Genomic DNA, 22,613 nt, shown 5'->3' on the forward strand with positions numbered 1-22,613 from the left:
CCCTGAAGGGCATTTCTGTTGGTGATGGACATGGTTTGGTGCTGAGTTTCCAACCTGCAGGTACAGAAAGATACCTGCTTCTTCACAACATACTCTCTGGAACTGGGGAAAAATTATGGTGATGGCCTGGCTGCCTTTTGGTGGTGTTTTGTTTGGTTTGCTTTGGATTTTTGGGTTTGGTTTTTTTACATCCTAAAGATGTGGAGAGAAAAAAAAATCCGATCCTGAGGCTTTTCAATATAAGTATTTCTTTCTGGGAAGTGTATTGAATGAAATTCTATTCCAACATGCATTATTTTTGTATTACATGGATTTTAATTAATTTTTCTGTTTACCAAGATTGATACATCAATTTATTTTGAAGCACTTCTTTTTTGAACACTTTTTTTTGTTTCAGGTCATGTCTGAAGGACAGCAATAAATTAGTATACCCAGAAATATGTTTCATAATGCCTGGGTCTACACTGGACAATATTAATGGGGGGGTTATTTCCCTTGGAACACAGTAAATTTCCAACTGACTGAAGTTGTGTTACAGTTCCCATGCTTTTAATTTCCCAGACTTGAACACAGCCTGTGAAATACATGGTAAAGTCATTGCAGACTAATTGTGACCTAAATGTATTGGACTCGGAGTAACCCCCCTTTGAAACTGATGCAGCAGTTTTCTGTGTGTAATTGCAGAATCACAGAATTGTAGGGGTTGGAAGGGACCTCAAGAGATCATCAGGTCCAAGCCCCCAAATGTATTTCAAAGGCTTTGAAATGACAAACTACAATCAGATATTGTGCTACAAACATAACTTGTTTGCTGTCTTTGTTTATATGCCACTGTTTCCTAATTAGAGGCTAGATAGACCTGACAAATAAGGTATTGCATGCCCTAAGTGTTCATATGTTATCTGGGTAATATACATACTCTGAAATCCTGCATTTCATATTAGAAATGTTCTATGAAAACCTCCAATTCACACACTTTAAACCTGTTTCCTCAGGTTATTTTATCTGTCTGTTCTGAGAGAGGTATCTGGGGATAGTCAGATGTGCTGTTCAACTGGAACGTGTTCAAGCATTTAACCCTTGGAAATGTGTGATGTAACTGTACAAGGATTTTCCTTTGATGGTATATTGAAATGTGCTTGACCTCTGCTTGTCTGGTCATGGTTTTGATTTTTCTTTCTTTATTAGTTTGAGAATGAGATAATTTTGAAGTTGGACCATGAGGTGGAAGGAGGACGTGGGGATGAACACTACATGCAGCTGTTTGAGTCCATGTAAGTAGTGGTTGAGAATAAATGCCTTCAGGGTGTGTTTTTGTCGTCTTATTCCTACTTCTCAAGTTGGTTACCTCTCTTAAAACCATATTAGAATCTTAACAGCTTTTTTATGAAGGGACTGGAAGCAGCATACTGTTTCAGTAGGCCTGGTTTGAATTGTAGTTTTGCTCACTGAAACTTTTTCCTGGTTACTCTTCAGGATTTTGTGTTCCAGCTAATTATGAAGAAATTATACCTAACCTGCATTTCTCTGTCCAGCATTTCAGCAGAATAATCAAATATTCACTCTGCTTTCTAGTCTTTCCTTTTTTCTCATTATAAATAGTCTTGGGTTTATTTCACACTAGTAAGAAGGTATTTTAAAATGTCTTATTTGCAGAGATTATTCTCTGAGTGGACATATCCTGGAATGAGAATATTGTGAAGTGCAACAGTTCAATAAAAATACTTCTATTTCTAGCAGTCCTAAAGCTTGCTATAGTATCATTGCAACAGTGAGAAAGTATCACTCATCGTACACATTCTCAAGCATTGGTGTCCTAATAGTATTAAATATGCCTGACAGAGTCAATTCAGGCTTTGTGACATTGTGTATGTTTTCACTTCCTCAGAGCCTGCTGCCTTGTGAGTATGTACTGTGTTTCTGGGTAGCGAGGTCACATCCCGCAGCAGAGGGAGGAAAAAATCTCTGTGTATAGCACAGTGGAAAAAAGTCCACTTTCACTGAAAATACAATTTAGTGGAAAATAAGGAATTATAGAATCAAATAATAATATGTGTTATATAAATATTATGTCATTATGTTCTAATTAAATAGTAACTCTAGAAAGACACACCACTTAAAAGTTCATTATGTTGGTTTGATTTCTGTCCTTTTAGGAGGCAGATAAAATATAGAGAGGCAGACTTGCAAAAACTTAAATGCTGACACTTGTAAAGCAGCATAAAACTGTCCTTTGATACACTGCAAGGGCAGATAAAGTTTTAGAATTTTCTCTTTCAGTTCCTAACATGCAATGGCTACGTAAAATGAGAGCAATAAACTAATTTTTCAGTTCTGGATGTATACTGTAGACTGTCACCTAAACCTAAGAGGACACAGAGTTGTGCAGACTAGCTCTTGGTATGACTGCAAACAGTCCTGCATGTACATAGTTTTCTTAGTCACACTGCTGCAAAGCCTAAACCATGATGTGTGCCTAAACTGTCACTGCAATTCATTGTTTCTAATGCTGGGGATGCAGTTGGCACAGTGGACATTTATTGCAGTGCTAAACTCCCCTTGCTGCTAGTAAGTTTTTTTTCCAAGTATCCATACTAAATCTTCCTTGTCTCAGTATAAGCCAATTATTTTTCATTTTACCCGCAGGGGACATAAAGAATCATCTATTCTGTTTTTCTTTGCAGCAACTTTTGATAAATTTGAAAGTTGTTGTTAAGTTTCCTTTGGTCTTCTCTTAAGGGTAAACAACCCCAGTATTTCACTTAATCATATGCACTATTTTCTCAGCAATTCTACAGTGTCTGCATCTATTTTGAAATGGTACATTGCCTTAAAGCAGGAGAGAGCACTCAAACTGAGACTTTATCAACGTGAAGATAGAAAGCTTCCTTCAGATTTTGTATACGAGATTCTTAGAAATTTCCTCTTCCTGAGTGCTGTAGTTTTGCTTGACTTGTTTGCAGTTTATTTGTGTTCAAATATGTTTCAAAAGAACTGGTGCCTATCCAGTTAATCCCCATGTTTTCTGCAGTAAAATAGATTCACCAAACAAGCTACGTAGCATTTGATCTTCCTGCCTGTCCAATGTACTCTTCTGTCACTGACATATCTGGTGCTTTTTCCCTTGATACTGTCCCACATTCTACAAGACTTCAAGGTTTCCACAGTTCTAAAGATGTCACTTCATAGTAAAAAAAAATTAATGTAGAAAAAAATTATTTATTAAAACTAAATTATTATACATAGTGAACTAAATAGTTTAGCAGAAGTTTAAACAGTGCCTTGTGTTTGTTCATAGTCCTAAATGTTGGTATGTGCCATGGCAGAATTATGACCTGTGCTCATGAAGGCTGCCCTAGACAGCACCAAGGAAGAGTCAGGACAATAGGGAACAGAAGAGAGGTTGTTCTCAGTTGGCAGAACAGAGAAGGCAGCCCTGCTTGGGTAGCCTGTGAGGAGCTGTATGAATACAAGTTGTGCAGTTCAACTTGTCCTCAGGCTCAGAAAATGAATTCTGGCATGTTTTAGTTACTAATGTAGGCACAACCCAAAATAGCATATGTAAGCTTTCCAGTTCCCATTCGTGGCAGTGGCCCATGTTTTACAGTTGCTTTCTCAAGCTTTATTGAAAATACTTTTTATTTTAAAACTTTTTTTCCCCAAGTTTTATTTTAAAACTTTTTCTTTTCCCCAAGCTCTGCTTAACAATTCAAAGGTTTTGTACTCCCTCCTGGGGGTGGGGAGGGTGGTGGAATCTTATTAAGTTTTATGGGTCCTTTTTGTTGGATTTATTGTATAAAGCTGAGCAAGACAACTTTTAAAATCTTCCCTCATGAGGCAGGTACTCTCCTCTTCATTTTGTAGTTCTCCTTTACGTATACTCTGATTCGTTGTTATTTAGTGTCTGAAGTTACACACTTTACCTGGAGTGAGATCTAGTAATAACTTGTGGTTTATGTCAATGTTTTTCTCCTGTATGGGAAAGAAATGTGATGCTTTGGTGTCTCACATTCATTTCATAGTCAAGAGCTGTTCACAGGTCTGCCGTGCTGGCTGTCATTCCAAGTGAACCTGTGGCAAAAACTCACACTAGTCACTGGGATGGTGACTCTGCTTTCCATTGTTAGTGTTTTGTCCTGCTTCTGATATCTATGTATGTGAAGTAACTCTGTCCCGTGTAGTACTCCAGTCTTCTCTATAATAAAAGGTTTTCCTATTTTATTTCCCTTGAGTATCTTTTAACATGCTGTGAAGTGTGAGCTCTGCAGGACTTCTAGTATTTGCCATTCCATTTACCATTCATGTCATAGGCCACATGTTGATAATTTATAAAAATAATTTGTTTATTGTTTCAGACTAGTCATACAGCAGCAATTTAAGCACTCTGGTTTTATCTGTTAGCCTCTGTCACATCTTGTACAATCCCTGTACAAATCTCTGCAAAATGCCCCTTTCCTGGATCTGTGCAATCCAAGGAATAAACATCATGAGCTGTTTGTACTTGGCTTCAGTTAGAACTTTCAGACTGGGTATGTGGCTGAAGTCCCATTCCAGATCAAAACTTTGAGGACTTCTTTACAGTTGAAATAATTTTGAATATGTGTTTTCTGAAGAAAGTTTAGCTAACTCTCAGGAGTAAAAAAATATCTTTGTAGTTAATTAAAAATTAATAATTTGCAATGAATGTTTCAAAATAATACTGTGCTTAAACATTAATGACAAATTATTAAATTTTTTACATATAAATTGAGCACTGTAAAAGAAACATTAAGAGGTCAGAAATTAAGAATAACATTACATTGAAACCGCTCAGTTTAAGCACACAGTATAGCTTCAGGGACAATTATGCAATTTCTAATTTATTTTAATTATTTTCCTCTGAGATACGTGATGATTTTGATACGTTGTTAATATAATCTGCCAGATATACTGGTAATTGCCTTGCATGTTGTGGTGGGTTGTCCCTGGCTGGACACTAGGTGCCCACCAATCTACTCTATCACTCCCCTCCTCAGAAGTATGGGGAGGGGATGGGTTGGAACTAAGATTGAAATGACCTCATGTGTTAAGGTGAAAGCAGTTCAGTGAAGCAAAGGGCAGCAGGCACAGGAGTAAATGCAAATAACAGATTTATTCTCTGCTTCCCACCAGCAGACAAAGTCTAGCCACTGCTCAGGATGTGGGGCTTTGGTACCGGTAGCGATTGATCTGGAAGATGAGAATAAGGAGTTTCTGTCTCCCCTACCTTCTCCTTTCTCTTAGCTTTTATTTCTGAACAGATACCATATGGTATGGAATATCCCACTGTATTTCAGGTATCTAAGTTACCAGCCTGCCAAGGGGATTTCCAGTGCATTCTGCAGCCCCTTTAGCCCTAATTCAGCCTTTACCTCCAGGTCCAAACAGTTTTTCAGCTGATGAGACACTAATTTTCACAATAATGTAAAACCTTTTTGTTTGTTTGCAGTCTTAAAGAGTGTGTGTCTCAGTATCCCAACCTTTCTGTGCCAGTTGAAAATTTTGTCAGCCTAGTGAAAGGCCTCCTTGAGAAACTGCTGGATTACCGAACTGTGATGAATGATGAAAGCAAGGACAACCGCATGAGCTGCACTGTCAACTTACTGGTATGTTCTCCCTTGTCTGTCTTGTGTGAGCATTGGGAACAACTTTAGAAACCATTTATTAAAGAGGGAGGTAAATCTTCCTGGGGACAGGAGTGCTTAACAGTGCTACGTAGTGACTTAAATTCTGAGGCAAGAGAAGTTTTTTATCTATTTGCATGGATATGTGCACAAACCTGAGATTAGTATCCACTCAGCTCTGGGTTTACTTGTGTGTTTTATCCACTTTGATTCTGCAGTTAAATAAGCAAGTCTAGTGCTCCTGTGCCTTTACCTTTTGACTGGCTTAACATAACAGTGGGCCAGTCAAGTTGTGCATGAAAAACTAATCTACGAGCTGCTTAGCAACTCAAAGATTATGGTTTTTAAATCTGGGGAAGAAACCTGCAGGATTTTCTTAGCACCTTATTGCAAGTGTATTTGAGTCTCTGATCGGGTCCTAGGCCACCCAGTCTTTTTTTGTGTTCGTATTTTATGACAAGGGTATCATGGAAATTCCTCTAAGCTGAAGAGGAACCTTCGTCAATGTTTAAAGGTTGGAAATAGGAGGTGGTTAATATGTATTGTTGTCACATAGTCTCTCTTCCTTAGTTATCATTGCAAAAAGTGGTATAAATTTTTCTCTTCTCCAACAGAAAAATTTTCACTAATGAATTCATTAGTGAACTAGCAGTATACATATGTATGTATAGTGCATACTAATAACTAATTAATGTATGAATTGAAGCAGTAGTGCCAGGTTGAAACATAAAATAGTCAGCAAATAAGGTATTGCTTTTGCTATTCAACTAGCAAGAAGAGCAGAACCTCAGGATATATATTTTTATCTCGTGTTTTAATAAAAGACATTAGGAGATAACTTTTGCATGTTTGTGTCCCTAGAATTTCTACAAGCGCATTAACCGTGAAGAGATGTATATCAGGTATGTATATCACACGTGTATCAAGTATGGCAGTTGTTCTATTGGATCTGTTTTGGAGAGAGCAGTTATAAATTCTGATTTTATCATTTTACTTGGATTTCAGTTAATGGTAGTTTGCTGTCCACAGTGATTCTGTTACAGCTGTGGCCTCTGTTATGCTCTTACTCCATTGTGTACTTAGCCTTCAGCAATTTGGAGTCTATCATATGCATTCAGCAGCAGCAAATTTTTTCCCTGAGGAATCAACTTTTATTTGATCAAATCATTCATCATTCATTGTATATTGTTTTAAATAAATAAAATGCAGCTAGATTTGAGTTTTGATGGAGGGTGTAACGTGGAAAGCCATTCAAGTTCTGTTGAATTGTGCAGTCTCCCAAGTGTCTTTAAATATGCAACACTCCTTGTAAGCAAAACATTTTCCTGTAAGAGCTTGAGCTGTACTGGCAAATTCTCAGCAAATTCTTTCAGATATGACATGGCCTCTTACTGTCTCCAAGTGTTTTCCATATGAGCTGCAGCAAACCTTGCTGGTTAAAAGCTCACCACTGCTCATTGCTTGCCTCACCTCTCATTCTGCAAAATCTGCAGAAGCCCCTGCACCTCAGCCACTGCAGGACACAGCCCAGAACCTCAGCTGGAACGAGCACTGAAGGTACTTCAGAGCTAGTTCTGGAGCTATGAGCTGGGGCAGCCAGGGAGAAACAGTGCTCCCTGTGCAGGCACTGATGAGGGGGATGTGTTTTCAGCTGGGGTGACAACTGGGAATGGTAGTGCCTGGAGCTGGTACAGCAAGGTGTCAGGGTTCATACGTCAAACGGCTTGTTTTTGTAAGGAGATGGGATGTGCTTTTTCTTTCTGGCTGCTGGAAAAGATGTGGCTTCACATGATGGGCACTAGTTGAGCTGGTAGCAGCAATGCTGCCCTAGGGATCAAGGGGAACACTGGCAACAGAAGAACACCTCTGCCCCTACTACCTTCTAAGTTGTGCAGGGACTTTCTTTGTCTTTCTGGGCTGGCATTTTCCATTTTCTCCTTTGCCTTATGTTACCTGTTGTTCTTATGTCTATTTGCATGGAAAACAATCAAAAAGTGCTACAGAGGAAGGCAGCCATCTGCAGTGACAGTCCAGAAATAATGGACTCGGGGGTCTGACTCAGTCCTTGAGTGTAGCAGTCCTTCTTAGTGGCAGAGCTGACAGCAATTCACAGGAGGAGGTTGGTTAGCTCTTTGTCCTCCTTTTGTGTGCAGTGTTTCAGCACACAAAGACAGCAGAAAAGTCTGAACAAATGCACAGAGCCTTAACCCCTCTGTGTCCTTAAAGGCTCTTCAGGTACTGTCTGCATGGCATCTATGAATTTCCACTACAGAGTTTATTTTTTGAGACTCAGTTATTCCAGTTGTGTCAACATTTACTCTAATTCTTGTTCTCTCCAACAGATATTTGTATAAATTGCGAGATCTTCATTTAGACTGTGAGAATTACACAGAAGCAGCATATACCCTTCTGCTCCATACCTGGCTTTTGAAGGTGAGATTTTCTAAACAATATAAAAATAAGTTTTTGCAGTTCTCAGATTTATAAATGAGGAAGTTAAACTTCGATTTACAGCATGTTACTTATTTTTGCGAGGATATTCAAGTTTCTAGCTAAAAATACCTCAGGGGGTCATACAAAATTAACATTAATTGTCAAAATTGTATCTTCAGTAGGTGATTAAAGGCTACATATTGGTAAAACTAAATATTGTAGCAAAACCAGTTTTGCTTTATGGTGTGCAAATTCAGAAGCCGTTTAACTTCCATGCAGTTTTCATTTTGCTAATTCTCCTAAAAGTAACAAAGGTGAGAATTAAGTGCATTTTTTTCCAGCTGTCACAGGGTGAAATCTGACTTTTCTTGTTAAACTGTAAGAATCACTCTGATAAATTACACTTCCTTTCTTTTGTAGCTGGCATTTTTTTTGGTCACATCTAATTTTTTTTCTCATTGTAACTGACTTTATCTGTGGAAATGGTCATTAAGATACATTTTCATTTAAAAGGAAAATTCAAAGTTTAAGTGTTCTTCAGCCCTTAAATTTTTATTTTTTCTGATCATACAGAAACATGAGGTATGTTGTATCTATTCACAGAGACAGAGATAATGTACTATATGTAAATACTTTAATACAAAAAAAAAATAAAACCAAAGCAGTCAAGATGACACCACTGAAATAAAATTAACTCATTTTCTTATATAAATTTTAATCCAAAATCTTTGGGTGTGGGCAGGATAGAGCACAGGTTTTTAAAATGTTCTGTCTAGCCCTGGTTATCACATGAAATACAGCTCTAGTTTGAAGAGGTAATGAAAACATTCTCATTTTCTTTGTGGAAGGGTAAAATGACTAGGGGGGGGACCAGTTAGGAGGCACCAGGCTCCAGACCTTGACGAGTGGGACTCTGTGTGTGAAATGTTGAACTACAAAATGATAAGGGTTTTATAATGTTTTTTTATGCTCAGTGGTCAGATGAACAGTGTGCACCCCAAGTCATGTCCACAGAGTTCCAGTGTTCACAGACCTATCGAAGCTTGAAAGAGAATTTGTATGAGAAGATCATAGAATACTTCGACAAAGGCAAGGTGGGTCTGCAGAGTTCTTCCCCCGGCCACATCTCATGTTACTCTGTTCTTTGTGCAGTTGTACTCTATGAATATTCTCTGCATAAAAGGGAATTCTCTTTGAAATGTGGGCCAAGTAAAAATTGTGTCCTGAGAGCTGGTTCATGGAGTAGATCTGTTCTGTATGAACATACTCTTTCAGTAACCACTTTCCCAAACAAAAAGGGGTAATGGTTTTTTACTGGTCACAAGCAGCTGTGTCAGGCAGTTAATAAAATCATGAAAATGTTCAATGTACTTTCCTTTACTGGGAAAAGAATACAGACTACCCAGTTTGCACTTCTAAACCGTTCAGTAATTATCTCCCCAAAACACTAAGACACTTCAAAATGGATTTACCTGTTTCAGAGAAGTCTGAGAATTGTATCCAAAACCTAAAATGTATTAGTTTGATGTTTAGTACCTGGGTTCAGTTCAGTTTCAGGGTTTTTTAAATGAACTGTTAGTAACGTTGCCTGTCACAATGACAGTACAGCTGAGATTTTTGAAAATAAGGCAAAGGATTAGAAAGCAGAGGAAAAAATCTGCAGTGCTGCATCATGAATCTTATGACCCAAGGAGGCCTTTAAGTCATTATGTCTTGTTCCCCTGTAGCCGAGGATATTGAAGGGAAAGGTAATTTATTACTGCTTCCTACAAAATTAAGGCATAACTCCCCCCCCCCAAAATCCCTCCTGTGATTCAGAAGGTTGGAAGTTTTTGGTGCTTCAGCACTGTGCAGGAAGATGCAGTGCTATTTATAACTTTTTGTTGGCATCTGTAATAACTAGTGTACAGTCCCCACCCACTGTATCAGTGCAATCACATCCTCAGGATTTCTGCTTTAGCCTGCGTTCAGGTCCCCAGGTACAGCAGAGGAGGTTATCAGGCAGCTGAAGGCAGCTCTCAGGTTCAGAACTACCTAGCCTGGGAGTGGGTGGCACCACATAAAAATGGCCAGGGACCTTACAGCAGTAGAGAATTATGGTCAGAAACCCCCTTTTGTCTCCTTCATTCTGAAGAGATGAGAAGATTGACAGAATTTGATAAAACTCCCCCTCTTGAGGATATTTACCTGCTTTAAAGTCTACTTTTGTGCTGAGTACATTAAGTACCTATAGCAGATTAGAAAAACTGTCCTCATCTTTCCAGTGCAGCTCTGTAACTCCTTGCAGTAATTTTCAGAGGTAGCTATTAAGTTGTGTGGAAAGAAACAAGCTGCTTCTCTGGGCAAGTGGCAATTTAAATCTAAGTGTTGTAATCTTTCAGTTGATTAGGAGAGCTGTCATATCAAGGCTACCAGTATTATGTATGCTTCTGGTTTTCTTGTATAATGAAGGTAGTGTTTGTGTTAGGTGTCAATCCCCTCATACTGCTCGTGTGTGGGGGGTATGTTCTGGAAGCTGTGCACCAGTGATTTAGTGTTTTGCTCTTCTTTTTTAATGTATCTGAAAAGTTGGGTGATTTTTTATTATCTTATTGTAAGAATAAAGTAGGTTTACTTATTCTTTGCTATAATGAACCATAAAACACTTCAATTTTTTACATTTCCTAGAGTTTATGATTGCCTTGAGTCTTCCATTCTGAATTTGCAGTTAATAAATGACTGCTATTTTAACACAGCATAATCAATAAAAGTGTGTAGTTGAACAGTGATGCATTAGAAACTCGTGTGCTAGTACTGGATTTGCTTTTTGCCTGTGTGGTTCCATTGCAGATGTGGGAAGAAGCCATATTTTTGTGCAAAGAGCTGGCAGAGCAATATGAAAGGGAAGTTTTTGACTACGAACTTCTGAGTCAAAACCTGGTAAGATCCTATAGAACTTCAAATTATTGCAGTCATAAAATAGTACTTTTGAGCTAGCAAATGGTAGAGCTGCTTATGGGCTTGTTGTCTACAACTGATTTTTAAATCATTTGTCAAAGCATTGCTGTGTGTTGTAATGTTTTAGTGGTAGAGATTCATGAAGAACTGTTTGCTGAAGTTGCATGGACATCTGCTTATTGAGATACTTGGAAATTTCTGTAGCTGAAATAAACATGTTGTCAGTGCAATTTAAAGGGCATGTATAAAAGAAATATAGCAGAAGAAAAATAACAACAACACTGAGGCCTTTCAGGGTGGGGAAAAAACACAGGAAATAAAAATACTAAACCTAAATGGCACTTAGCATGCTATGGAAGACATTTGAAGCCCGTGACATGGTCTGTGTCCTTAGCATGATGCTGGGGCAAAAGCTTGAGGTGATGCACACCTCGGGAAATGTTTGGGGCCGGGAGTTTTTCCAAAGATACTCTATCAGTAATGTTATCAGTGAACTGTTCAAAGGGTAACGTGCCAAGTGTTACTTCAGGGTTCGCTTCTTTCTTTTCACACTAGTGAATTAAAGGTAAGCTGGTTCTGAGGTCAAATAATTGAAGCCATGTGTATTTAGATATGTATTATATTTGCATATAAATGTAAACAATATTTCATGTACTGCAGTGGTGTCATGTGCTCTGTGTGTGCTGCCTGTTTATTGCTGTAGCTTTGCAACTGGTAATTCATAGCTCTTTCAAAGTCTATGATTGCTGTGCTACATAGCATTGTGCTACTGTAGAGGTTAAAAAATAAATGGAAGAAACCCCAAAGAGAAGTAATTGCAGTTGGTTTTGCTTTCAGATTCAGCAAGCAAAGTTCTATGAAAACATCATGAAAATTCTGAGACCTAAACCAGACTACTTTGCTGTTGGCTATTATGGCCAAGGATTCCCCACATTTCTAAGGGTAAACACTGTTTGAATTCTTTTGTAATTTATTTTCATGTGCTTCTGAAAATATGAGCCAGTGCTAGTAATGCAAGTCAGTCTCTGGGGATATTTGCCATGGATTTAGTTTTGCCTGGATGCAGGGCTGTAGACAGTCTGAATTGTTACTTGTAAGAATATGCATAAAATGTTTTCAGATGTGTTTGAGCTGATTCTTTCTCTTGGTTTTATTGTGGGCATATATGCCAATATTACAGCAAAGGAACCGTGCACCTTTTGTTTCTGCTGTTCTAGAAATACCCCGTTAAGGAAACGGAATTGCAAACGTGCACCTTGGGGGTTACACTGCATTGTAAATGGGGAGTTTTCATAATATAAGCAGAGGAAACTGGCAGTGGAAACCTATAAATTGGTATTAGGAAAGGTGTGAATCCTGGACCCATAATGTATTTGGAAGCAAATCCTTTCACTTGACAGACAAGAAAAGAAGGAATTTCAGTCCATATCTCCCATTCTGATTTTATTCTGCTCTAGAGGAGCAGCCTCAGTGATGATGCCAGTTTATCTCATTGTGGTTAATAGTATAAAGTCATCTCTGTAAACTCAGAGCTGCATTCCAGCACCTGGTTAAAGGGCTGTCTTGCTCTATAGTCAATAAATATTTGAAAACATTAACACTCATTCCAAAACACGGAGACCCCACTGTGTCTTTGTACTGATAAACGTGCAGCTGTAAATTGTGCCTCAGCATCTTACAGCCCAAAAATCAGCTGTTTACTTCTTGCAGAACAAAGTGTTCATCTATCGTGGGAAGGAATATGAGAGGAGAGAGGATTTCCAGGCACAGCTGATGAGTCAGTTTCCCAGCGCAGAGAAGATGAACACCACCTCAGCACCTGGAGAGGATGTGAAAAACTCCCCTGGTCAATGTATCCTTGAATTTGTGAGAGATTACAGAGTCAAGGCAGGTTGGAGAAATCTTGTTTTTTAAGAAGTTTATCTGTGTGGAAGAATCATTTCGTAAAAAGGATGAAAGTCAATTAATTTGGCAGTTCAGTTTGCAGCTTTAATTATAGGCCCTGAACCTCCTTTTTTGTTTGCTCCTGATTTTCTCATAATTCTAAATAGCCTGGCTCTTTCAATCATCATAGAATCACTTAGGTTGGAAAAGACTCTTAAGACTGAGTCCATCCATAATGCATGTCTGCCACTGAATCATGTCCCTGAGCACCACATCCACCTGTCTTGTAAATATCTTCAGGGATGGTGACACCACCACTTCCCCGGGCAGCCTGTTCCAGTGATTCATATGCCTTTTGGTAAAGAAAATTCATTCAAGTTCATGCATGGTCTAGCTTTATTTTCTTCAAATGGGAAAGCTAGTGGTGAATGCTTAAAATGGCTAAGGTTAAAGCAGCAAATTGTCTATTATCTTACAATCCTAGCTGTTGTGTCTTGATAGTAAATTCATGTCATCTTTGGACACTGTTCTGACTGGTGCTGCATTTGGGTATCACTTGTATTTCTTGGCAACATAATCTGCTTTATGTCACTCTCAGAAGTTTTCCTAGGAAAATTAATTCATTATTAATTACCTTCATCATTAACCACCTTTTAGAATGCTCTCAATTATATTTGTTCAAAAGTTTTCTGACTGTTGCTTACCCATGCCTTGTGCTCTCTTGAGTACATTCTGATGGAACCAGCTGGAGGAGGAATACTGTTTCTGTTTCATACAGTGGGAATGGTGCATAGAGTATTACAGGCTTGCCTAAAATAGCACCTCAAGCTTAAGAAGCTCTTCCAAGTCTGTCTTGTGTCTTAACTATTTTTTTTGAGTTCATATGCCATATGCCTCAGTCCTTTGTTAAGTAGAATTGGTTCAAGCGTATTTGCAACTAACAAGGGGTATGCTACTAGAGCACTTAAGGAAGCTAGGAGTCTAACCAGAGGGCATCAGTTTGAAATGAAAAGAAATAGGTAATAATATGATAGAATGACTTTCAGATACAGTGTTCTGATTAAAAAGTAACACTTCCATAGAAAAAGGAAATATCAGGTAAAAGGGCTGCTCAGTTACAGAGTACAAAGATAAAAGAATATACATCATAGGTTATGCATGCCTACAGCTGAATAGTGAAACTGTTAAGTTCAGATGTTGCTGATATTATTTTTGTAAGTTGGCTTGGCCATAAAATTTAATGAATGATTCAGTATGATAAATTCAGGAACAGATATTCTAGATTCAGTAGAGAATAACAGTATGCAGTTCAGAATTAGTATATTGGTTACTGGTTACTACTGACACATTTTTCCTTTCTTGGCCAAGAAAGCTCTACAAATGAAACCCTGCAGGTTTTTCGTCGGGAAATGTGTTAATAATATGCCCTTAACTCTCATGATTTCAGATATCCAATGTTTTACAGTGCAACCAGTCCTGGAGGAGCAACCTAAATTCAAAAACAAAGCAGTACCTGATCAAATTATAAAGTAAGTGACTTTCTGTAAAAGAGCATGTAATGGAAGTCAGTCCATACTCCTAAACTGACAATCATGATTTTGTGAACTCAGTCATTTGCTAATGAATCTTAGAGCTTTTAGTTGCTTAGTTTACTGACCTGTGTTCCCCATGAATTTCATGAAGGAACATCTACCCATCTCCAACTATAATAACAGCATGTGGTTACGGGGAGGGGAGGTGGAATCTACACTGTGCACTCAAGTTACTGAGTTTTCAACAAAGCTTCTTAGACAAGTGATGGAGAGAGGGGTCTGGCAGTATGAGAATGGTTGAGTTGAAGGTTCTTGTACAACAGAATCTTGTTTGTCTTGGCAAATGCAAAACACATGATGGCAAATGGTTTCCATTGATGCTACAAACAAGACTTTGTAAAGGAGTAAAGGAAATGACCTGTCCAAAGTGTTCTGAGAACAGACGGTTTAATCCTTCCAAACTCCTAACCCAACGCAAAACAGGTTGGACTTAGTACATACTCTCAGTTGAGTGTCCTGCCTGCGTGTCTGAAAAGTGAAGCTTCGTTCTAGTACCTGATGCCAGAACTGCAAACTCTGCCAACTGGAATATTAGCTGACTTCAGGCTTGGGAGGTTTCTGGCTCCAAATGCACCAATATACAAAGGGGGACTGTAAGAAAGGTAGAGCAAGGGCTGCAGTGACAAGATGAGGGGCAATGGTTTTAAACTGAAAGGAGGTAGATTTAGGTTTGATATAAGGGAGAGGTGAGGGTGGTGAGGCCCTGGCACAGGGTGACCAGAGAAACTGTGGCTGCCCCCTCCCTGTCAGGGTTCAAGGCCAGGTTGGATGGGGCTTTGGCCACCTTGGGCTGGTGGGGGGTGTCCCTGCCCATGGCAGGGGCTGCGAAGAGATGGGCTTTGAGGTCCCTTCCCACCCAAACTATTCTATTAGTTATAATGTTACAAACATGGTCAATGACAGCTCTTGCTTATCATCAATATCTGAATGAAAAATGTCATGATAGTATTTGTTAGCTTGTAATTTAAGGGCAGCAGAAACTGCCAGCACCATTGGTTAAGGCTGTATTGACAGTTCCCTGTGAAAACACTTGGTATAAAAGGCATCTTAAACTAAATTTTTTCCAGGTAAACTGAGGCACCTGCATTTTTAATGCCTGAAAAACTTTGCAAAGCCTCTGCATTTAAAAAAAAATCAGACTAAATCATTTAACACCACTGGTATTATGATGTTCAGAAAAGAGACTGAAAGTATAAAGATCTTTTTATCAGCTGAGATGCATTTCTAACTGTTCCACAGCAGGATTCAAACCAGATGTCACCATTGTCTGTAGCCTTCTCTGTAGCATCTTCACTGAAATTTCACTTGATTCAGAGTGGAAAAATAAGAATCACCTCCCTATATACAGCAAAAATAACCACAGACATTGGTACTACAAGATCTAAAACCCCAACCTTCTAGACCTTCTCCTGTAGGTTTTAACATTAATCTGGGACTTCTGGATTTTCTAGATGGAAATTACACTGAGACACAAGCTGAAGCTTAATACTTGTGGAATACTGTGTGTTGATACTGATTTATAGATAAAGCAGTTGTGTTGAGTTTTCAGTAAAGTGTTATTTTTCTGAGCAGTAAATTGTCTTTTAATTAAAAATTCAACTGCCTCAAAATAGAATATTTCACTGTGATAACAAGATCCATACATTTCTGAATTCTGTGTTTTACAATAGTCTTTTTTTCAAATCTTTCAGTTTTTATAAGTCCAACAATGTGCAGCGCTTCCACTATTCACGACCAGTCAGAAAAGGATCTGTTGACCCTGAAAATGAATTTGCTGTAAGTAAATGAATGAGAGGGTGATGGAGGCAGTTCTAGTAGCTGTGACTGAATTTCGATCTAGATACCTTCCTAGTCTCAGATGACTCATTACAGACACCAAATTTTAGGATCTGGTTTAAAAAAAGAGTTCATCGCTACTCCAATATATTTACTCAATGATGCATCACTTCTTCAATTGCAGGTAAACGTTATGTACTTGAGTATATTTGAGACATTTGAGTTAAGCAGGAACAGTGTTTGGTACAGATTTTCACTGTGGAACAAGATGATGTGTACATAAACTACAAGAGGCAAACAGTTTGATATTTATAACGCTTTCGTCAGCTGCCAGCTTGGCAATGAGAAGTGTTGTGTTGTCAGCTTGCATCAGTCCTGTGAAATATTGACAGAGTACCACCAATGTAAATTTTATTCCTATGCATAATGGTGTAATGCTGAGAATAGTCTTCATTCCTCAAATACTCTATGAAATCTGCAACACCATAACTTATTTTCCTGTGTCACACATAGAAAGTGTGGTACTTCTTTAGATTTTAATTTTACAGAGATCCAATATTTTATAGTTTGCCATGAAAGCCATTCCATCTGATCTTTATGGATAAAGCTGTGCTCTTGGGTACTGATGGGAAAAGCAATTTATTTTAAAAATGTATTTATTATGTGTGTGCTGATCAGTAGAGTCAAGAGTTTCATGTAGAGAGCTTCTTACCTGCTACTAAATTAAATGCTTCAAATGCGAACTCTACCTGGCATCCCAGCTTTGTGCTGTATTATCAAGACTCATGATGCACATTGGCTTCCTCTGCAACCTGGAGAGTTTTGAAACCATTTCTGAGTACACACTTAAATGGCTTTACAAAAGTTAATTCTTTAATGGTTTTGTTTCTGATGACAAGAAATTTATGCATATTTGACATAGTTGGGAATTTGGATAGACCATGTCTTCATTGCATGCATTATTATGGGGTTTAATACTAGCAGTTTAGATAAGCTGATACTGGTAAAAGGAGGAGGCATGTGGTAAATGAACTGCTGGCGTTTTAAAACACCAACAGCTATACTTGTTCAGAGGAAGAAAATGAAAGGAAAAAAGTAATAATGCTGGCAAGTTGTTATAAGGCTATTACTGCTTTTAATTGCAGGAATATGTTTTGAAGGTGGAGGGAGGAAGTATAATCAAGCTGGCAGGGGAGAGTGGGTCATTTAGTCAGAGTTGTTCAATGTGCAGTTGCAAAACCAGCAAAAGATACTAAAAGATTCAGGGTGGTTTTCCTCTGCTTTGTGCAGGTTTAGTGCCTGAAGATGACCTTATTTGAAATTGCTGTGCTAGGCTCATTTTGCAGTGTCCTTTCAAGCAAAAATGTGCATATGTTCTCCATCTCCATTCTTTTCACTCTGACATTTCAGAAGGCTGAAGAGATTAAAGTTTAAATCCTGAAGTATCATTTTCTTCCCACTATGTCTTTTTAATAGTCAATGTGGATTGAGAGAACATCGTTTCTAACAGCATACAAACTCCCTGGAATCTTACGATGGTTTGAGGTTGTCTCCATGTCACAGGTTCGTATCACCATGCTGAGAACCCATACACTGCAACTTGATGAAGCCTCATGTACAAAATTGTTTGAAAATTTATCACACAATGCTATTGTTATTTGTTTATATATATTTATATATATATATACACAGAAAACCATTATTACTTATGTTTTATCTTTTTATTTGCTGGGATTAGTATATTTTGCAAGATGATATATAGCTTCAGGTCCAAGTCTTAAGATAATTGAACTAATCTGTGTTGGTTTGCTGAATTGCAAGAATGTTGTTCACATATATGAAGTTTTATAAAACCAAAAAGGCATTTTGATCTATTTATAAACCTTAAAAGTCTTTTGTTTCTTCATAGACTACAATTAGTCCTTTAGAGAATGCTATTGAGACTATGTCCCTGACAAATGAAAAAATATTGATGATGATTAACCAATACCAGAGTGATGAGAACCTTCCTATTAATCCGCTTTCTATGCTTCTGAATGGAATTGTTGATCCAGCTGTTATGGGTGGCTTTGCTAAATATGAGAAGGTAAGAGAGCTTTTCAGTCAATGCAGAGAATGTATTCAAATATACTACTTCGTGATCCTCCTACCTTCTTTGTTCAGAGTGGCAGTATCAAATGATTTGGTCTGGAGTAAAGGAATTGAGTTTATCCTACAGTAGATCTGGAGTATTTAGATGTTGGGTTATCAATTAAACCATCACCAGGTTTTCTCTGTAACTGCAGCTATTCTGCATAACAGGTTTTGGGCTTAAAAGATGGGAATACAAGTAAAAACTGTTCTTGTGATACATGAAAACTGAAATGTCTTGAGTAGTGCTGAAAAGATGCCATATATATATACACACTATAAGTTATATAAAGTAAGCATGGGATATTATGAAGAGGTGTGACTGAAGTAGGCTATGGTACACCTAAACCATCGGTTGTTTAGATATTTGGCAGTCATGAACAATGTAAATATGTTTTAGTTTTGGACATGGGATATAAAGTATTTGGGTAACAAAAGGCAATGTGTGTGCAAATCTGGCTCTGATTATCTATGAGAAAGTTCCATTTCTTTATTGTATAACACTGCCTAATCTCAGCAAGTAGGGTACTTGAATAGCATGATCGCTTATCAATGTAAATCATGCTACTCAAAAGTTGTGCCTTTTTAGTTTCATTGCAAGCTTAATAAAACAATAATTGGGGGTCTCAAACTCAGAAGTGTTGAAAAAAGGATAAACACCTTTTAACAAAAAAGAGCACCGCACTTCTCCATGGATATACTAAGGAATTATCACTACCAGCATCTGGTTAAGCAGCATGCACATGTCTCTCTTTTGTTTGATGACCAGTAGTCTAGTCAGCAGCTGGAGTCAGTGGAGTAACCACAGATTTCTTTACCTATTGAAATGGTGAACTGATTTAATGAGATTTTTTTTTTCTAAGGCTTTTTTTACGGAAGAATATATCAGAGACCATCCAGAGGATCAAGAAAAGCTGAATAGACTCAAAGATCTAATTGCATGGCAGGTAACTTCTCACTGATAGCAGTCAGCCAAGGCTTTGTCAGCTATTCCTTTATTCCTCTCTAGCAGAAGAACATAGCATTTAGATGATTGTGTTGGTTTTACCATTTGTTTGTTGGGTTTCTTTGAGGTATTTTGGGTTTGCTGTTACTGTTTCCCTGAAGAAGTGGTAGAAGAATAGAGAAGCTGCCTAGTTCTGTGATGAGGTCATTGTATTGTTTTGAAAAGGGACTCATAGTAAAATATTCTTAGACGAAGCATTCAGTTTCAGGGTATCTAGAAGGGCTATCTATTTATTATTCTTTTTGCATCTTAATAGTTTCCCTTAAGTAGGAAAAACGGCTTCAATTCCTTCAATTTTAATGTGCTTAACAGGATACATGTATTCCATCACTAACCCACTAAGATCACCAATGAAACAGCATAGTTCCTTACTCTCCAATGTGGTGTGTGATTGATAAAGCATTCTTGAGGATGTAAGCAATCCTGGAGAAATGGTTTATTTACAACAGTTGTATTTCCTGAGGAATATCATCTTTATAGTGTCCATTAAGAGTTAGATCGAATGCTACCAGCGTTGCAGGATTTACCCATAATATCTCCCTCTATGTCCTAGGGAAGGCAATATCCCACAAAAGTACTTTGTAGATCACACCATTTGGAATGGCATATCCAAAGCCTGATATAGTGGGCTGCATTTATGGCTAAAAAGGCCAGGATTTCCAAGTCAGGTTGTATTTCTGGGAACAAAACAGAGAGCATGGTAAAAGTCACAAGGGCTTCATGAATTGCTGGGAATACAAATGTCAGACTTTCTCTTGAGAAGTAACTGTTTCTTAGAGGTGGCTGTTTGCTGCTGTTTGGTTTGTGGGTGGGTGGGTTTGTTGGCTTTGGGGGTTGTTTTGGAGTGAGGGTTTTTTTGTTGGTTTGGGGTTTTTTTTGCATTAGAAAACTTCATGGGATGTTAGTTGCTCACAGGAGTTATTATCATGCTCTGTAACCATTCAATATTGCTGTTACATGGGTTTTGTGTAACAAACAGCATTAGAAGACCATTAGTCAGTATTTTTAAGCTATATCTGTATTGGAAAACTGAATATTTTACCTGTGCTAGAAGCACTGGGGTTGGTTGGTTGTTATTTTTAGTACACATATAATAAGCCAACCAACCTGCAGAACTGTTTTGTTCCTCAAAGGGGAAAATGTACTTATAGAGGCAGTAGCAGAAAAGAACGTTTGTTTTCTGAAATTCCAGGGGAAAGGGCTCTTTTCATTGGCCTAAGCATTCACTGTGATAATGGGGGGGAGAAATGGCTTCAGAGATTTCAGTTCTATTTGCATTATCTGCTCTAGGTAGAAATTATTGCCATCGAGACATGACAAAATGATGGAAAGACAAGTAACTCATTTTTGCACACAGGTGTTGTAAGAAACTGCTGTTAAATCCTCTGAAATTTAGATGATATAAAGTTGAAAGACCTGTTTGCTTTGTAAATGAATGGGCATAGTAATTGCCATATCAAGGTATAGTATAGTGATCTCCCCTTCAAGAGAGATGCTATGACATAGTGTGAGTTAATTGAGAATTTTATGATCAGAAGTGAACGGCTCAGGATGTATCTCATCTTGTTTCATGTCTCATTCTTTGTCTTAATGCACTAAAAAATCCTTCCTCATTGGTTTTATCATATGCCATCCTTGTGGGAGGTTTGCAGTATCCTGGGCTGCATCAAAAGTGGCGTGACCATCAGGTGGAGGGAGTATTCTGCCCCCTCTACTCTGCTCTCGAGAGACCCCCCTGCCAGTGCTGCATCCAGCTCTGGGGACTCCAGTACAAGAAAGATATTCAGCTGTTGGAGTGAGTTCAGAGGAGGCCACAAAGATGATCAGAGGGCTGGAGCACCTCTCCTGTAAGGACAGGCTGAGAGTTGGTTTTGTTCAGCCTGGAGAAGAGAAGGTTCTGAGGTGACCTTAGAGCAGCCTGCCAGTACCTAAAGACAAAAGATGGGGACAAATATTTTGTCAGAGACTGTAGCAGTAGGACAAGGGGTAATGAGTTCAAATTGAAAAAGGACAGATTCAAACTAGATGTAAGGAAGAAATTCATTGCTAAAGGTGAAGCAGTTAGAAAAGGTTAGTGGCAGAAGGGTAGCTAGTAGTATGTTACATAAATCTCATAAATTGCCATCTTCAGAGACTGAAGAATAATGAAATGTCTTTATATTTTTAAGAGATGCACTACAAAGTTTTTTTCTTTGTGAATACATATGTTATTAATTAAACAACACGTCCAAGTATGCTGTCCATTATCTTTGAAGGGAAGATTCATTTAGCTTGCTTCTAACTGGATACTACTACACTAATATACCAGCAAAGAATAGTTCTATAATAGCAAAGGAAAGCATTGTAGGGAAGAGAGCTTAGAAAGGTGGCACTTCTATCATATTTCCTTCGTTATGAGGCGCTTTTCTTTTTTTATTTGTTTAGCAAACCATTCCTCTGGCAAAGGAGAATGGATTATTATTTTTTTTTAATTAAGAAATTCAAGGGGACAGAAGTATTTATTGAACTGACAGACCTTTTCCTAACCTTTTCATCAGGTGTTCTTTATGGCAATAAGTATCTATAATTTCCCCCCCCCCGCTATGTACCTTCTTTCAACTCTAAAAGGAAGAATTGGAGATCTTAACCCATTTGGTTACTTGTCAGTGGCCCCAGCTGAAAGGACAAGCAGCCAAAAAGAAAAGCAGAGGAGTAAAATTGAGCAAAGTCAGACTGGCTAGTGCAAGCTGCCTCTGGTCATGGCTTGAGTTGTTCTTTATTCTGTTGAAGCATTCTCTTACTGATGGTTTTGTGAGATGTGGGGACTACAGTCTGCAGAGTAAAACCAAGGAGGAAGGAAGAGGTCACTTTCATAACCAGGGATGAACATATTAAATTGCTGCAGCAATTGTCAATGTGATCACATGATTGATTGATTGAAACCTTTCCCAGTCACTTAATCCTCTGTTTGGAAAGAAAAGAGTTTGAAATCACCTGAATGGGATCTATTTGATATTTTTTCATCCCCACCTTCTTTTTTGTAAACTATGGCTGGCACCTTCATAAGTAGGTGGACTAATAGTCTAAGAATTTTTTAAACCCTTATATGGTTTAAAATTAAAATACAAATAAGAGAGAAAACAGACACTATGAGGCAGCCAACGTTCTTTTATTAATTTATTGAGCAAGCCCATTTTTCAAGAGCACTTTCCATCTGCTGCTAAAAGCTGAGAT

The 22,613-nt window shown here is 38.1% G+C and overlaps 1 protein-coding gene across 1 annotated transcript in view; it reads left to right on the plus strand.

Moving 5' to 3' along the window:
• Window positions 1–22,613, plus strand: part of DOCK2 (dedicator of cytokinesis 2) — a gene marked incomplete at both ends in the record, with an annotated part of 175,642 nt that overhangs the window by 144,874 nt on the left and 8,155 nt on the right. Inside the window, 13 exons of the mRNA XM_084268540.1 lie at window positions 1,189–1,274; window positions 5,468–5,624; window positions 6,504–6,544; window positions 7,985–8,075; window positions 9,050–9,169; window positions 10,905–10,994; window positions 11,850–11,954; window positions 12,723–12,864; window positions 14,344–14,425; window positions 16,180–16,264; window positions 17,741–17,827; window positions 18,174–18,350; window positions 19,258–19,341. Coding sequence (XP_084124666.1) covers window positions 1,189–1,274; window positions 5,468–5,624; window positions 6,504–6,544; window positions 7,985–8,075; window positions 9,050–9,169; window positions 10,905–10,994; window positions 11,850–11,954; window positions 12,723–12,864; window positions 14,344–14,425; window positions 16,180–16,264; window positions 17,741–17,827; window positions 18,174–18,350; window positions 19,258–19,341 — 1,347 coding nt within the window. The remainder of the gene's footprint in view (window positions 1–1,188; window positions 1,275–5,467; window positions 5,625–6,503; window positions 6,545–7,984; window positions 8,076–9,049; window positions 9,170–10,904; window positions 10,995–11,849; window positions 11,955–12,722; window positions 12,865–14,343; window positions 14,426–16,179; window positions 16,265–17,740; window positions 17,828–18,173; window positions 18,351–19,257; window positions 19,342–22,613) is intronic.

Source organism: Gallinula chloropus, assembly GCF_964237585.1.
Source record: "Gallinula chloropus genome assembly, chromosome: 10".
Taxonomy (NCBI): domain Eukaryota; kingdom Metazoa; phylum Chordata; class Aves; order Gruiformes; family Rallidae; genus Gallinula; species Gallinula chloropus.